General features: G+C 45.1%; 1 protein-coding gene across 1 annotated transcript; it reads left to right on the plus strand.

Annotated features, from left to right (window-relative positions):
• The first annotated feature begins 1202 nt into the window (after positions 1–1202).
• LOC138928405 (uncharacterized) lies at positions 1203–2273 on the plus strand. Its single transcript, XM_070285476.1, has one exon. The coding sequence runs from the start codon at positions 1203–1205 to the stop codon at positions 2271–2273; it is 1071 nt and encodes a 356-aa protein (XP_070141577.1).
• The last annotated feature ends 15984 nt before the right edge of the window (positions 2274–18257 follow it).

An 18257-nucleotide genomic window follows, 5' to 3' on the forward strand; every position in this document is an offset into this window, starting at 1 on the left:
TCCAGCTCGCAGGGAACGACCCAAGATCATGCTGGCCATGACTCACGTAGAATATTTTCCCAAAAATGCCTAGATTTTAGGCCATAAACTCTGCCCTAGGAAACGGTGGTCCCCAAAATCGACCCCTCTCTCGGTCTCCTTCTAGCGATTGCTATGGGCCCGACCCAAAACGCGCTCCGACGATTATTTCGCTTTATTGCAAAGGCCGGACAAGTCATTTCTCTGGCTTCGTATCCCGGTAACTGACAGCCACCATCTCACGTCAGTTTACCGCGCGTCAAAACACTTTGTCCCACATCTTTACAAATTTTTCTGTTAAAGAGGACCTTGGACGTGACTGAGACTTACCCCAGCCGTCGAACTTCCTTACAACGTTCACAACCAACGTTGTCCTTTGTTATCGCTATTTGAGAGGCGGTTAACGGAGTGTTAAGAAGGCATATCCCCGTGATCGGGGATGCGGCGTCATTTTCTTTTATTCTGCGAGATGTCTACACAGCATTCGCCCCGGCGGAGCCCCAGGCTGGAAGCCTCGGGTGCTCCCGCAACTGCGACACCCACGACCACAGCAACTGGCAAAGCGGCCAGCTCTGCGAGTGCAGCAGGTGATCGACAGCGGCCACAGACTCCGATGGAAAGTGGAAAAGCTGCCAGTGAAGCGGCAAGTAATCAGATTACGGACTCCACAACTGTACAAGTGGCGGCCCTAATGGAAAGGATCGCACACCTAGAGTCGGAGCTGGTGAAGGCAAGGGCAAATGAAGGGCAAGCAGAGGCCGCCAGGGATCCCGTTAGAATCGGGACACGCGGCTATGGAGTGAGCGGTGCGGCGAATACACCGCCATATTTGAGTGGAAAAGCTGACAGTGAAGCGGCATGTTCGAGTGGAATGCTGACACGTATGAGAGCAGCACCACGGCAGGGCTCGAGTGAGAGCCTGCCCAGGCAGATGAGTGACAATCTGCAACCGGAGCTTAGAGTGACGCCATCTTTGGATGAGCAGTTGCCGGCACAATTGAGTGCAAATTTGCCGCCACAATTGAGTGGAAACTTGGCATTGGGCAAACGAGCAACCTGTCACACGGACCTGTGCAACAACAACAGTGAGCTATTCTCCGCCATTTTGTGTTATCGCCACGGCGCAGCCTGAATTAGGTTACGTTCAGCCGCCACGGGAGCCAACACACAATTTGGAGGTATCTATGCCATCGCCCCTATCATATGGAACGGCGACAACGAGCATACCTGGGTGGACGCCACGAAGATTGCCTGATCTTCCCGAGTTTGAAGGTCAGCCAGAGGAATGGCCAATATTCCTGTGTGCGTTCACGGAAACAACGGCAGCTTACCAGTGTACAGAATTGGAGAATAATGAGAGGCTAGTGAAAGCCCTAAAGGGTGAAGCCAGCGCAACAGTGAAGTCGTTGTTTATCCACCCCAGAAATGTGCAAGCTGTTATGGAGCAGCTACGATTCCGGTATGGACGACTAGAGCTACTGATCCGTAGCCAATTGGAGAGCGTGCGCGATGTGCAGCCAATCCTGGACGCTAATATCGCAAGGATCGTGCCGTTCGCCACAAGGGTGAGCAACCTGGCAACCAAGTTGCCTGTGAGCAAAAGGCTGGACTGGGCGAAGCACGCGGCTACGATACAGCCATATCCGACAGTGGTGCACCTGAGCGAGAGGCTTCATGAATTCGCTAAATTGGTGTGCACTGTCACGGACGTCGGAATCAAGGAGCACCCGAAGCGACGGGTGTTGCACGCGAATAGCGTCCCCGAGGAGGAGCGGTATGCAGACCGCCCCAAACGTTGCCCCATGTGTGAGGGACAACACGAGATCAAAGATTGCAAGGAATTCAACAACGCTTCTTCGACGGCGCGGATCGAGTCCGCGAGGAAATTGAGGTTATGTTTTTCGTGTCTGGAGTATGGACACATGGCCCGGTTCTGCAAGAAGGGCCACGAATGCAACGTCTACGGATGCCGGATGAGGCATCACTACCTACTCCATGAACCAGCTGGACATCCCAGACGGCCGCCAGTCGCAGATGGAGGCCGCAGGAGGGATCAGCAGAACAGTCAGGACCGGCAGCTGTACAGAGACAGCAGCCGACGGATACGAATGCCACAGTCAGTGGATTCCAACGAGAATACCCGGCCCACGCCAGCCGCAGTTTTAGACGCGGGACGTGAGGAGGGTGAGAGGCGTTCGACATGCGATCGCCAGGAATTATCGCACCGAAACCTGAGTTGTGTCGATTCGGATTGAGGTCACCTGCTGTTCCGTATTTTGCCCGTGACGTTGTACGGGGAGAATACGCAGGTAGACACCTACGCACTGCTGGATGAAGGGTCGTTTGTCACTCTCATCGACGACGAACTCATCCGCAGCCTGAACCTAAAAGAGTCGACAACTGAATGTGCAGTGGTTTGGCGGAAAGTCCGCCAAAGAGCATACAAGGATGGTTAGCCTGCAGATCAGTGCAGCGGGCAAACCCAAGCGCCATGGGCTAAAGAACGTTTACGGAGTAGCCAATTTGAACCTTCCGATGCAGAGCTTGCGTCGGGAAGATGTAAAGGCAGTGAAGGCGAATGCGCGCCTGCCTGTAAGGCCGTACAGCAATGCGGCGTCAAGGATCCTAATTGGATTGGATCATGCGCATCTTGGAATACCCCTCAGAACCGGAAGCTACGGATCTAGAGGACCATACGCAGCAGCCACCGCACTTGGATGGGTGGTATATGGACCGGTGAAGGGAAAGGCGTGTTCACCGCTTCAGAGATCGTGCCTCCTAGCCGTGCCTCAGGATAATATTCTGGAGAAGATGGTCAGCGATTATTTCGAGATCAAGACTTTCGAAGTGAAGCCGGCACAGCCAGTCGCAGATGGCGGAGTGAAGCCGGCGCCGTCAGTCGCAGATGGCGGCGTCGCACGGGCCCTGAGTATCCTGGAGGTGACGACTAAACGAGTTGGTCAACGATATGAGACGGGGCTGTTATGGAGAGACGACGAGGTGAGACTGCCAGAGAGCTACAGTATGACACTCAAGAGACTCGTCAACATTGAGCGGAAAATGAAGCGCGATGTGGACTTCGCGCGGGCCTCCGACAGAATTATGGATGATTACGTAACGAAAGGCTACGCACGACGACTGGAGCCCCAGGAAGTCCAGAGGTCCCAGGAAGCCAAGGTATGGTACCTGCCGCACTTCGGGGTGGAAAACCCGAACAAGCCTGGAAAAATCTGGCTGGTCTTCGACGCGGCTGCCAAGGTGAACGGCGTGTCACTGAATTCAGCGCTAATGAAAGGCCCACAGCGCTACAAGCCCCTCCCAGCGGTGCTCTTCCATTTCCGGGAAAGAGCAGTAGGGGTTTGCGCAGACATCAAGGAGACGTTTCATCAGGTTGTGGGAGTCGAGCCAGAGTGGCAACTCGATAAGTTTTATCGCCCACATTTTTCAAACAACCGGGTTATTAATGGTACGATCCTGTCAAATCGCTTATATGCGATATGACCTAAAAAAGACCACAGAAATTCGCGAACAGGATTTTGGCAAGCCACGGTCACATTGGATCTCCTCACTTCCGTTCTCTTTCTCACAAGGCGTCCCCGAGTTCGGATTAATTTTTGTCAATCCTAAATCCGTAAGCATCGTGTCGATCCGACAGTATTTGTTAAAGCGAATCATACCTATATTAAGTAAATTTAGTGCTCTATCGTATATTGGTAAGCTTGTGTGAATAATCGATCGCCGGAGTGCTAATTTTGCCTTTTCAAAACAGCGTCAGACCGGCATTGTTTTTGCCAGCAATTGCTCACCACGTGAGGTGGCATTCATTTGTGGAATTCATGGTTGGCATTGTCTGTGGCGTCTCAGCGGGATCAACGCCACGTGTCATCGGAGCATTCGCCACGCACAGCGTGGGGCTGCGCTTCCCTTTTCGGCGGCCTTACACGTGCCGATCGCGGTGGTCCTCGATTTGGATTTTCTTTACCGCTTCGCTCACGTGCAACTTTTCCCTCACTCGGCGCACATATTGGATCGCCGAGCTTTTCTTCGGCGCACCTATTGGATCGCCGTGCGTCTTTTTTCTTTGCCACATCGCCGTGCGCTCTTTGCCAATCGCCGTGCGCTTCTGCCGCACCCCCACCTTGGCGGGCTGGTCTCGTTCCGCTCACGCCTCACGCAAGGGATTGAGTCCATCCCTGTCGCACAAGTGCGTGTCGTCTTCATCAGTGCGAACGACGGAAGTAGCATTGCATATCCCTATTGAGAGCTGGCGACTGATCCGGCCTACACTCTGCTTCAGGAGCGGTGCACCGTGAATAATAGTGTCTAAGTATAATTAGTTTTGCATATAGGTGCCTTTTGATTCAAGAATTCGTACTTATAAACCTTTTCGATCTTAATTTAGCCATTTTTTGGGAGATTTGGCAATTATAATATTGATTTTTCCCTAATATAACTTAAGACACATACAGCTACACATCACCAGTCATCAGGCCTGCTGACGTCGATGGAGAAAGCGTGAGTACGGCCTAGCCGCAAAACAACCAAATAAAACTGAACTCATACTTATAATTTCGCCAAGACTTCTAAAATAGTTTGCACATCTTAATTAATTAAATGAATTAAAAGAATATTAATAAGTTAATCATAAATATTTTAATGTAAAGTAAAAAGAAAAAGCGTTCTTTCTTATCTTAAATGTATTTCCTTTCATTTGACATATAAAAACAAACTGACTCAATAAGAGGTCTCGTAACGTAAACTTAGGTTTAAGGATTAGATTTAGGAAAATGTATTTTAATATTATCTCAGCCTGCAAATGACTTTGAAAATGAATTAAATTAATATCTTGTTGGGCACCTAAGGGGATGTAGAGCATTGGTTGTAAAAGGGTGGAGTCCGAATGGATTTCACAGGTTTAGAGGGTTTAGATTGAGGCCAATAGCATCGGAGTCTCATCTTCAATAGGTACACTTCCTTCGTCTGATTCGTATTATTTACCATATCCACAGCTAGAGTATCTCTGTCTACAATATTAGTTATGTAGCACCCCTGTTCATTTCAACACAAAACCCACGCCCATTTCCCTGAGCCTGCCGAGCAGGAAAAGTAGACAGAGCGTGTTGAGGTGGACAACGCTCGGTGAGTGTGTTTGTTATATAATTAATTGGCGCCCAAACGTTAAGGCCAGCCCGATGCCTGATTAGGCACCTGTCGTTTGACAGCCGAGCTTCCCGTTAATATTCAAACCATCCACTTCTAGTTTCCGTTTAGTATTTCAAATTCTGTCCTGAATTGATGGCATCTGGATAGGTTCGGAGCCATACCGGAGGAAATGTAATACTTTTAACTGTTTTTTTTCTATCAGTTTGGTAATAATCGAACATTATAGTTAAAAGAACATTCCCATTTGAGTAATTGATTCCTTGGAATTAATCAATCATAATCATCCTTCCTTCAAAGTGAACGGACGTGTTTTTTTCTTGCGCTCCCGATTTGTGTAGAATTTGTCTATAAACCTCCGGGGTTTACTAACATTTAATTTTTGGTGTTTCAAATAATTCCCGTTCACTTCGCGTGTGCATGCTACTTGTTTATTTTGTGCTATTTAATTCAATTTAAATTGCATTTTAGTTTGGGCTGCTGCGGTTGCTTTGCATTTTGCTCTTTTTGCTCTTTTTGCATTCCCTTTTGTGCCTTTAGCGTTTGTTGTTGTTTGCGTTGCCGCGACAGCTATAAACGGTTCTACTCAGCGCTTATCTCTCGCTCTCCTGCTCGTTGCCCCCCCGCTCATCAAGTGCCGCTGCATTTAATCCCTTGCGCCCTCTCTTAAATAGCGAAGTACAGTGGTAAGTCGTTACAATGTCCCATAATATGGTCTGCTTCGCCAAAAACTGTAAGAAAAATATTACTTACGGTGAACTCACCATCACATGTTGGCTGTGTGACAACATAGTACATGCCAAGTGCATTGGCGTTGTTGCACGGACAGTAGATGACGTGGCCAAAAATATCGGCGTACGTTACTGCTGTGAGGCCTGCCGCGAGGTGGAGAGGGAAATGATGTCTTTTATGCGGCAAACCAGGGGTGGTTTTAAAGAGCTATTATTGAGTTTTCGCAAAACTCAAGATATGCTCTTGGCGCTGGATACTCAATTTAATAGCCTCAAGCTGTTAAATGAGTCTCCTAGGCGCAAAAAAAACCGCAACTGGTGGGCAGCATATTGGCGGATCCCAGCCACCAGTGATAGGCACTGCACAGCAGCCTCCCTCGACTCTGCCCCCGACCCCGGGACAAATTCCAAGAGTCCTGAGATCGAGCGCTAAAAAAGATTCGGTACCCGAATGCGTCGCGGGTGCGACCGTGCCCCCGGTGTTGCCCAGTTCCGTTTTGTCCACTGGGGGGTCCCAACTGTTGTCTCAGCCCTCTCAGAGCCCTAATCCCAGTCCCTGCCAGGGTATTAGGCCCGGACTACCGGCCGAAAGTGGTATGGCGGCTCAGTCTGCCGTGCCAAAACCCCTTACGGCAATTCCACCAACAAAACAGTTATTTGTTTCTCGGCTTTCCCCTGATCAGACATCGGAAGATGTCATAGCTTTTATCCAAGGCAAAGTAAAAGTCGATAGGGAAAAAATTAAGGTGGAAAAATTTAAATTTTCCTACCCCAGGAACATTTCGTCTTTCAAGATAAATGTTCCTGACGAAGTCTTTGGCACTCTATGCTCGGCCGAAACCTGGCCACAGTATGTGGTTGTCAAAGAGTTTGAAGGTACGAAAAAGAAAAAGCGGCCTGTAGGAATTACTCTTCCTAGGCCAGATTTGCCCAATGCTCCGTCTACGTCTTCCAATTCCGTCCCAAAAAACTAACCATTTCCCTTGGTATTTCCTATCAGAATGCTAGAGGCTTACGCAGTAAGCTTCCTAAATTGTATTCTGACAGCGTCGCATTTGCTTCCCAAGTTATTGTGTTCACAGAAACCTGGTTAAAGCCGGAGATTCTGAGCTCCGAAGTTTTTCCAGCTGCGTTCACAGTATACCGGCTAGATCGGCCTATCAGACGTGGGGGAGGTGTCCTTATAGCGGTCGACTCCACTCTCACGTCCGAATTAATAATTTTCGAGGAATCCAACAATGTTGAATTCCTTTGCGTGAAGCTATCAGTTAATGGTAGCTCCATTTTTGTTACATGTTCCTACATTCCTCCATTGTCGGAACTTCCTATTTATTGGAACCATCTTTCCGCTATTCAGTTGGTCTCCAAAAGACTTTCGGATAGGGACCATTTAGTTGTTCTTGGTGATTTTAACATCCCAGGGGCTATTTGGACCCTAGATAATTCCACAAATACACTTCTTACGACAACACATCATGATTTTATTGCTGGCTTGTTTGACATTTCGCTGTCCCAAGTCAATCATGTTCGAAATTCCTTAGAGCGCTTGCTTGATCTTTGTTTTGTCTCAGATCCTGAAAGAGTTAGTTTAGCTAGGGTGGCGCCCCTGACGCAACCCGAAGATCCCTATCATCCCACTTTCGATGTGACTATCGACATGGGGACTGTTTCACGGAATAAATCTGATAGTCCAGCCCAAGAAGTCTTCTGCTTTAGCAAGACAGATTTCGTACGGCTGAATAATTTCATAATTAATTACAACTGGTCCGACCTATACACATGCACTGACATGGCGGAAGCCGTGGGTATTTTTTATCGTGTTATGAATTCATTTTTTATTGACTGTGTTCCGTTATACTGTCCGTCTACATCAAACAAGCCTCCTTGGTTTACCAAAGAGTTGACCCGCCTCAAAAATAGAAAATCAAATCTATATGCTAAATATCAACGTACCGGTTCTCCGATTGCCCTATCTAGTTATTTATCAGCTCGATCCACTTTTACTGTGTGTAACGCGCAGTGCTACAATAATTATTTGACTCGTTGCAGGTCCCAGTTTTCTGAGGACCCAAAACAGTTTTATAATTTTGTTAAATCCAAGCGTAAATCCATTACTCGTCCGTCCTTGCTCTCTTTTGGTAATTCAACAGCAGAAAATGATCAGGCTATAGCCGATCTTTTTGCTCAGTTTTTTGAAACCACTTACTCCAACTCAATAGACCCAAATCAGGCTTATCCTTACATTATCCCGAAATCGAACCAAATCTTCAGTCAAGGGAGTCATTTGGGTCCCCTACTGTTTACATTATTTATCAACGATCTGCCCGAAGTTTTGACCAACTCCAGAGTACTTATGTATGCTGATGACGTCAAGCTTTGTGTGCAATATAATGATGCTACTTGCCAATCAGACTTACAGACAGATCTTAACAATTTTCAAACATGGTGCTGCGTGAACCTATTAAACTTAAACGGCTCTAAGTGCAAGCTAATGACATTCTCCCGTGTCACTCCTAAGCCTGCAACTTATACGCTAAACGGCTGCTCTTTGGAAAAAATTAATATAGTTGATGATTTAGGTGTCCGGCTGGATCCTAAACTCGACTTTATCGATCATATTTCGTGCATGGTGAATAAAGCCAGGGGCGTGCTTGGTTTCATTAAACGGTGGTCTAAGGAATTCAATGACCCCTATGTCACAAAAACGTTATATACTTCACTTGTTCGTCCTATCTTAGAATATGGATCCTGCGTTTGGAGCCCTCAGTATGGCGTCTATAGTAAACGCATAGAATCGGTTCAAAAGAACTTCTTACTTTTCGCTTTACGCGGTTTAAACTGGGATGCAAACCAGAGGTTACCGTCTTATTCTAGTAGACTCTTACTAATTAACTTACCACCCTTATCTGATCGTAGAACCATGCTAAGTATTACATTCATATACAACTTAATCCGTGGTGACGTGGAAAGTACTGACTTGCTCGGTCAGCTAAATTTTCACGTACCAATAAGAAACACTAGATCCTTTTTACCATTAGTTTTGCCCCACTGTAGAACATCCTTTGAACTGCATGAACCCTTTAGAGTCCTCTGTGCAAATTATAACGATTTGTACACAATAATATCTAACGTTGATAGCCTCCCAAAACTAAAAACTTCAATCTTAACCTACTTACGCATGCAAGCAACCAATCCGGCAGTACGCCAGTAGTAGTCTCCCCGCATCCTTTTTTTTTTAAGATCTTCGCGTTTTACTAATTACTAACAGAACAAGCACGTGCTTGGTGTCGCAAGTTCCACTTGATATGTACTGTACATAGTGCATCAACGTCTTGCAATTATAGTTCTGATTCAAAGTCGGTTCTATACCAGGATTTCAATATTCAAACATTACCTTCTTATCAGTTAGGATCGAGATTTTATCTGGCTGGATAGATTTGGCCAGTTACTCTTCTAACTGGTGAGACAAAATAAATTGATATTTATTTTACTACCCTTTATTTACATTCCGTTTACAATTCTTGTACCTATTGAATTACACAACCAATTGCTATACTACCCAGGGTAAGACCTAAACTGCGATTCTCATTTATCGTATATCGTATTCTTTTCGTTTAAACTGGTCGTTCTCGTTATATCGTACTTTATCTTACCTTACCGTATCTCATTTCGTTTGTTTATTTTATATTTCGAAAAGCGTCAAAAATGTTGACACACAGTAATGAAAATTTAGTAGATCTTCAGACTGATGAGTCTGCAAATTGCACCATCTGCAACGGACCAGTGAGTAATCTGGATTTACTTGAAGCCTGTTGCAAGCATTCTTTCCACAAGCTTTGCCTTGACAATTATCGCAAGATCAACGACAAATGCCCTAGGTGTGGCCAAACTTTCTCTCAACCTGACGTAGGATCTCAATCGGCTCTTCTTAGTAGATCTCAGGGACACAAGGTACAGACACGTTCAGCGTCGCGAAATGCGGCAAAGCAAAACGGTGGTTCTGAGCAAAATTCACTGCAGGAAATTCGTAGCGAGGGTAACTCAGATTCGAGGGTGGTAACGGAAGATCACGTGGAAAAATTGATTCAGAAGTCAATGCAGACCTTCCAAGCTAACATGTTGCAGTCAGTTACGGAACAAATAACTTTGGCGTTCACACAATTGAATAGGTCCACATTTGCAAATAATGGGCAAGGTGAGCCGCAGCTCCAAGATGGACATTCGTTACGCGAAGAAAACGGATGTCCGCCGCTAGCTTCGAAAGTACCAACAGAACCAGATTTTTTGGCAAATGATTTTTTCATTCCATTGTGCCTACCTTTCAACCAGACATATCAGAAACCAAACCTTTTAACCCACACCATGCGGGTACTGGAGTACGCAAAGCGTAGATCCCAAATTTTGGAAGCTAATCCTGTTTATCGTCGCAAACAGCGATCTTCACGGCGAATTCGTAAGTTTTGGTCTCGTAAACGATCATTCAATCGTTTTATGATTTCCTCAATCACACAAAACAAAAACGATATTCGGCCTTTTACAAACATAGAAATATTTGGTCAACCGTATTTAGCTCTCTTGGACAGTGGCGCCAACAAAAGCGTTATAGGTGAAGTTATATGCGGAATGGATTTTTGGCATAACTACAAACTGTTGCGTAAACTAAACTTACTTGTAGAAGGCGAAGTAAGCCTGACAAGAACTGACGAATTCCGAAGGATTCCTTCTAACATCGCCAAATATTTGAATAATGCTTACGAGGCAAACCAAAAGTCTTACAATCTTCGAACAAGACCCCGTTCTTTTGAAGTTGGCCAAGAAGTAGTCAAAAGGAATTTTGTACTTAGCAACGCAGCCAAGGATTTTAATGCAAAACTCGCTCCCGTAGGTATCAGGGCCCGAGTTAAGGCAAGAATTGGACAGTCAAGAGGTAACTCTTAGAGGACAGGAACTGGGTAGATTTCATGCCAAGGACATCTGGTGATTGCTCTTGACTCCTTTTTCAGCTTTTATTTTTAATCACAGGGACTAAAAATCAAAGCTGTGGTTGTGGGAGTCGAGCCAGAGTGGCAACTCGATAAGTTTTATCGCCCACATTATTCAAACAACCGGGTTATTAATGGTACGATCCTGTCAAATCGCTTATATGCGATATGACCTAAAAAAGACCACAGAAATTCGCGAACAGGATTTTGGCAAGCCACGGTCACATTGGATATCCTCACTTCCGTTCTCTTTCTCACAAGGCGTCCCCGAGTTCGGATTAATTTTTGTCAATCCTAAATCCGTAAGCATCGTGTCGATCCGACAGTATTTGTTAAAGCGAATCATACCCATATTAAGTGTTGGAGCAGTAGATTATTATTATATTGTTGTTGAAATTTACATGAAGAAAAAATAGAACTAAAACGTAAACAATGTAAAACAAAAAGCTTATCGCTTGCACTCAGCCGAGCTGAATAGCCGAAACGTATAGCTTTCATAGCGAGGCAATTCGGAAGCTGCTTGTGTAAAGAGAGTAGCCGATTAACCTTTGGAACTGCGGGCTGCGCCAGCGCAATAAAACTTTCGTGCGACTTCAGTTCTTTTCGTCTTCTTTTCTTTGCATTCGAGTGGAAATTCCCCAGCTAGGCCGCTAGTTGTTAGTCGCCTTTTTTATTCGAAATTTTTGTCCGGAAAACCCTCACGGAATTACATTTTGGCGCCCGAGACAGGGACTACGACTAGCTCTTCGATTTCGCGTCGGAAAAACGAACAAAAATAGTGCATTTTCGTCGTCTCGGCACTTGTTCCGTTTTTTTTATATTTGGCGAAAAAACCTATTGGATCAAATTTTGGAAAAAGGAAAGTTCTGGAAATCATGCCCAACGATCAGGTATTCAGTGCGAAAAATTAAAACTTGGAAGCACTCCACGTTACGTGTGTTTGTGTGCAATTATCTGGCTGTAATTCTTGGCACTTTGTATACTGGAAAACCAATTAAAACCCACATATAAAACCTCCAAATAAACAAATAAAAAGTGAACAACCTTTAATAATTTTTGGAATTAAATTGTGAGAAAATTGATGTGCGTGCGGTACAGTTAAATTCATACATATCTACATACTTATATACCAGCGTTTTGCCGCCAAGTTTAATTCCCTTTTGTGCAGTGGCAGAGCAGTTATTTTTGAGCTATATACTCTGGTCAGTGGTTTTCAAACCGTACATAGTGGCATATCGGTTCATTTCGACAGCATATACTCTGTCAGTGGTTTTCAAACCGTATTCAAAGTAAAATTCCTGCAAAACTCGGCAGTGAAATTATGTATTTACGTGCGACATTAATTGTGATACAGTTTCTGGCTTTGGCGGTGCTTGTGGGCATCTTTAACCCGTATGGGGTCCACTTAAATATTTTCGGACAGTTTATATGTCAAATAAAATTAAACTTGGTGTTTAATTTCGGCGTTGGTTTTTGGCATTATTAACCCTTATATAACCCAAATAAAATTTGGTGTGCTTGTGACTTTATATTAATAAAATTTAATATTGGGGTATCGGCGAAATTGTATCAACCAAGTGCGAAAGTGCCAATCATTTACCTTTGGAGCACTTTTATTAATTCCCAATCAATTTCAAAATGGCTTAAAGAGATTCAGCTGCAAAGCCAAATGCAAAACTTTTGATGGCTATGCAGAAACACGATATGGTTCTGAGTGACATCAAGCGAATGAAAAGGGCATTTGAGGAAAGAACTATTTCATTCGACAAGATTCAAATGGAATATAGAATGCAACTTCTCGAATCGTACTGTAAAACACTAATGGATATCCAGGCAGACATTGATATACTATACCCAGAAAATGATCTGAGAGCGTCGGTTGAGGATGCATGTATTATTACAAAGGCATTGTATCGCTCCGCAATGGTAGAAGTTGAATCTCAGAGAATTAGTCAAGGGGATTTCAGTGGTTATCGTCATTCATCGCAATTACCAAAAATGAATCTGACGAAGTTTAGTGGAAAACATTCAGACAAACAAACAAACATTCAGAAAGGTAGAAAAGTTCAACCATTTGCTTACATGTCTAACAGGTGATGCATTAGGAACTGTAAAGGCGTTTCAAATTTTCGAGTTAAATTATGAGAAAGCATTGGCTAGCTTGAAAAACGCGTACGACAATAAATGTTTGATTTTCTTCGACACGATTTCTCAGTTGTTTGACCTTCCCCAGGTATCGAAACCGTCTGCATCAGGCTTGAGGTCTCTTGTTGATGAAATATCGGCTCTGTATGCATCATTGCAGTCGTTGGGTAGTGAACAGGAGATCAATAATGCAATTTTTATTCACATAGCTATGTCGAAGGTAGATCACACGACAAAATCCCGATTTGAGGAGCAGCTAGATTACAATAAGTTGCCAACATGGTCTGATTGTGCGTTTCAGTAGAATCGGCGATACCAGCATTTAGCTGCTGAGGAATCAACGAAAAGTAAAGGGAAGCCTAGCCAAGGTTCGAATAAGGGATACTCAAAATCGTCATTCTCATGCACAAAAGCAGATCACAAACCAGATTCAAAATGTCAATATTGCTCAGCGACGAATCATAATTTAGGTAGTTGCCAAGCATTTATGGCTCTGTCCGTGATTCAGCGTTTTGATTTTACGAAACATAATCGGCTGTGCATAAATTGTTTAAATCCTGGTCATCCAGTTAAAAAATGCAAAGCAACAAAGTGTCGCGTCTGCTCTAAGCCTCATAACACACTTCTTTACAGATATGGGGTAGAGCAGCAACCTGTAGCTTCGGGATCAGGTTCTCATTTGAATGATCAATCAAGCCCACTCATGTCATGTTGCAAGTAGCGACCAAGTGATTCTTGCCACTGCCGTCGTTAAGGTGCGGGATAGATTCGGACAGTTTCAATTAGCACGAGCTCTTTTAGATTCCGGGTCGCAAATAAACTTTATGGCCGAAGATTTGGAACAACGTTTGCGGCTACATAGGGAGGAGTCTTATTTGAATATTACTACTGTCGGGAAGAACGATTCGGTAGTGCGGCACAAGGTGTACACGTCTATTCACTCTCGTGTCAATGCTCATAGTTTCGCAACCGATTTTTGGGTGTTAAGGTCAATTTCATCATATCAACCTGACTATGAGGTCAATTATGCCCAATGGAAAATTGCAGCAATCATTGAATTGGCAGACCCTCGTTTTCACAAGCCCGCAAAAGTGGACTTGCTGATTGGCGCAGAATCCTTTTTTGAACTTCTAAGCGTAGGCCAAATAAAATTGGGTTCCGACCATCCTTCGCTTCAGAAAACATTATTAGGATGGATTGTGTCGGGAAAGTACCGTCAACGCTTAGCGAGTCAAGCTCAAGTAGGCAGCGTCACTGTCAGTGAAAATATAAGTTCTCTCGACTCTCTGGTGGAACGATTTTGGGAGTTGGAACAAGTCCCTGAGAGATCGAAGGCTGTTTACACAGCTGAACAAGTTGCTTGTGAGAAGCATTTCGAGCACACAGTAAAAAGACTTTCTTCAGGTCGTTTTGAGGTGAAGCTGCCATTTAAGACAAATCCAAGTGTTCTAGGCTTATCCTTCGAAACGGCAAGACGCAGATTTCTTTCGTTGGAGCGCAGACTTGCGAATAACTGCGAGTTGCAAGACATGTATCACGAGTTTATGAGAGAGTATCTAAACCTTGGGCATATGTCACGGCTTCCAACGCCTCCTCCAGGACAACACTACTATATTCCACATCAATGTGTCCTGAGACCTGATAGTAGCACCACAAAGTTGCGAGTTGTTTTTGATGCGTCAAGTAAAACGTCAACCTCGATCTCATTAAATGAGACTCTGATGGTGGGTGCAACTATTTTGAGGGAGCTTTACGCTATTTTGGCAAGATTTAGATTGAACGAATATGCCTTGACAGCAAATATTTCAAAGATGTATAGGCAAGTTAACGTTGCCTACGAAGACCGAAATATCCAACTCATTTTGTGGAGGGAAAAATCGACTCAAGCTCTCCAAACCTTTCGCCTAAACACTGTCACTTATGGGACAGCCTCAGCTCCATTCTTAGCCATTCGTTGTCTCTTTGAGCTATCAAAAATTTACGCTAAATCACATCCGGTGGCAGCGGAGGTAATTTCGAGCGACTTTTACGTCGACGATATGCTCACAGGAGCGAACAGTTTGGACGAGTTGGAAGTGATTCGCAAGGAAGTCACTGAGGTTTTGGAGTTAGGGGGTTTCCATCTAGCCAAATGGGCAACAAATCATCCAAGTTTGATGACTAACCAGGGACCAGAAAAATCACTCATATTTAACACTGAGTCCGTTAAGACGCTTGGAATGAGGTGGAACCCTCAGAATGATGCATTTCATTATAGTTTGGAGGATTCGTTTCAATCCTTACCTCCCACGAAACGCAACATTTTGTCCGTCACAGCTCCTTTGTTTGACCCCTTGGGGCTATTGTGTCCGTTGATCACAAGAGCAAAAATCTTGCTTCAGGAGCTTTGGCGACAAAAACTAGATTGGGATGAATCAGTTCCCATGAAATTGCATATAAGTTGGAACGAATTTAAGCAGAATTTATGAGAGATTGACAAGATATCCATTCCTCGATATATCTGTCTGTCGGCCTATGACGCTGTTCAAATCCACGGATTTGCTGATGCATCGAGCCACGCCTACTGCTGTTGCATTTATGTTCGCACGGTGGCTGGGACAAATAGGTTATCGAGACTGCTAACTTCTAAGTCACGAGTGTCCCCGCTAAAAACCAAATCAATTCCAAGGTTCGAATTATGTGCAGCGCATTTGCTGGCCAAGCTATGGACTCAAGTATCTGCTTTGCTACACAAGATAGAGTTGGAGAGCGTTAATTTTTGGTCAGACCCCCAAGTCACGCTATACTGGTTAAAGAGGGATCCGTCTACTTTAGCAACATTTGTCGCGAATAGAGTTGCTGAAATCCAAGAACTCTCAGAGAATATAGTCTGGCGTCATGTGCCTACAGAAGAGAATCCGGCTGACTTAGTGTCACGTGGAACAGATATAGAGGGTTTGAAGCGAACTCTATGGGAAAATGGACCTGAATTCTTAGTGCGAAATCCAGACGAGTGGCCTAGTAGCGTAGCAGTATGTTCCGTCACAAAAAACCAACCGAATGTCTTTATTGAACTTGTTGGACGATGTTCGTCATTTAATAAATTTATGCGGATCATGGCATACGTAAATCGATTTATTCAAGGGACGAAGCGTCAACGCGATGTTGTTATTTCGGCCAACGAACTGGAGCTGTCGTTTCTTAGGATGGTCCAAGTCTTGCAAAGAGTTGAATTCAAGTCAGAATATGTTAAGATAGAGAAATCTGAAAGTTTGAGTCCACATCTACAACGTCTAAATCCTTTCATACACTCCAGCGAAATAGATGGTGTGAAGTTTCAACCAATTCGGGTTGGGGGAAGATTATTAAACGCGCCAATTCCGTATGATGCCAAATTTCCGTTGTTACTGCCATCGAAGTCAGAATTTGTTTCGTTGTATCTTCGCAACTTACATCGGACTCATTACCATGCTGGTGTCAAGGTTTTGGTATCGCTCTTGAGACAGCAGATATGGCTTATCAATGCTCGAGGAGCATGCACTAAAATTGTCCGTAGCTGCGTACACTGTTTTAGGTACAAACTAATGGACCAGATAATGGGTAATTTACCCGCCGATAGGGTCAAAATGTCTCGCCCCTTTTTCGTTTGTGGGGTAGACTTCTGCGGTCCATTTTATGTATCATTGAAGATCCGCGGTAAACCCCCGATTAGGACTTATGTGGCCGTCTTCGTGTGTTTCTCGTCAAAGGCTGTTCACCTTGAGCTTGTGATAGACCTATCCACTGACAGTTTTTTTTCTGTTTTTAAAAGGTTCGTCGGGAGGAGAGGGCTGCCGAAAAAGGTGTACAGCGACAACGCCACGAATTTCGTAGGAGAGTGCAACGTGCTGCAGGAGCTAAACGCAGCGTTTCACCACAGCGAGGACCAGCTGAGAGGGTACGCGGCTCAGAGAGGCGTCGAGTGGTATTTCATACCGCCGAGGTCACCACACTTCGGAGGACTGTGGGAGGCAGCCGTCAAGTCCGCCAAACATCGATTGCTGAGAGGGGTCGGCAACGCCAAGCTAACGGCCGACGAGTTGAGCACCCACCTGGTCGAGGTAGAGGCGCTGCTCAATTCTCGACCAATCGCATCGCCTGGCAACGATCCCAACGATGGAGAGGCGCTGACACCAGGACAGGCCGGATGCGGGTACTTGAGGCGGTGGCGAATGCTGTCCGCTCTGAAGGAGCAGTTTTGAGACGGTTGGTCCAAGGACTACCTCGTCAGCCTGCAGCAGCGCAACAGGTGGAGCACCGGATGCAGCGATTTGGAGGTCTGCGCTTGGTGCTCGTACACCAGGACAACTCGCCCCCACAACGGTGGCTCACAGGGCGCGTGGTGGCAACAACAGTCAGCGCGGACGGTAAAGTGCGTGTAGCACAAATCCAGACTTCAGGAGGCGTCATCAAGCGCGCCATCCATAAGTTGGCATTGCTGCCAATAAACAACGCTCCTAACGAGGAGGTTAAAGCGCCGGAGGCCTTCAACGGGGCCGGAATGTTGGAGCAGTAGATTATTATTATATTGTTGTTGAAATTTACATGAAGAAAAAATAGAACTAAAACGTAAACAATGTAAAACAAAAAGCTTATCGGTTGATCGCTTGCACTCAGCCGAGCTGAATAGCCAAAACGTATAGCTTTCATAGCGAGGCAATTCGGAAGCTGCTTGTGTAAAGAGAGTAGCCGATTAACCTTTGGAACTGCTGGCTGCGCCAGCGCAATAAAACTTTCGTGCGACTTCAGTTCTTTTTGTCTTCTTTTCTTTGCATTCGAGTGGAAATTCCCCAGCTAGGCCGCTAGTTGTTAGTCGCCTTTTTTATTCGAAATTTTTGTCCGGAAAACCCTCACGGAATTACATTAAGTAAATTTAGTGCTGTATCGTATATTGGTAAGCTTGTGTGAATAATCGATCGCCGGAGTGCTAATTTTGCCTTTTTAAAACAGCATCAGTCGTATTGGCAGAGTCGCCTAAGCGACCGGCATTGTTTTTGCCAGCAATTGCTCACCACGTGAGGTGGCATTCATTTGTGGAATTCATGGTTGGCATTGTCTGTGGCGTCTCAGCGGGATCAACGCCACGTGTCATCGGAGCATTCGCCACGCACAGCGTGGGGCTGCGCTTCCCTTTTCGGCGGCCTTACACGTGCCGATCGCGGTGGTCCTCGATTTGGATTTTCTTTACCGCTTCGCTCACGTG

The sequence above is a fragment of the Drosophila kikkawai genome, chromosome 3L (genome assembly GCF_030179895.1).
Source record: "Drosophila kikkawai strain 14028-0561.14 chromosome 3L, DkikHiC1v2, whole genome shotgun sequence".
Taxonomy (NCBI): Eukaryota; Metazoa; Arthropoda; class Insecta; order Diptera; family Drosophilidae; genus Drosophila; species Drosophila kikkawai.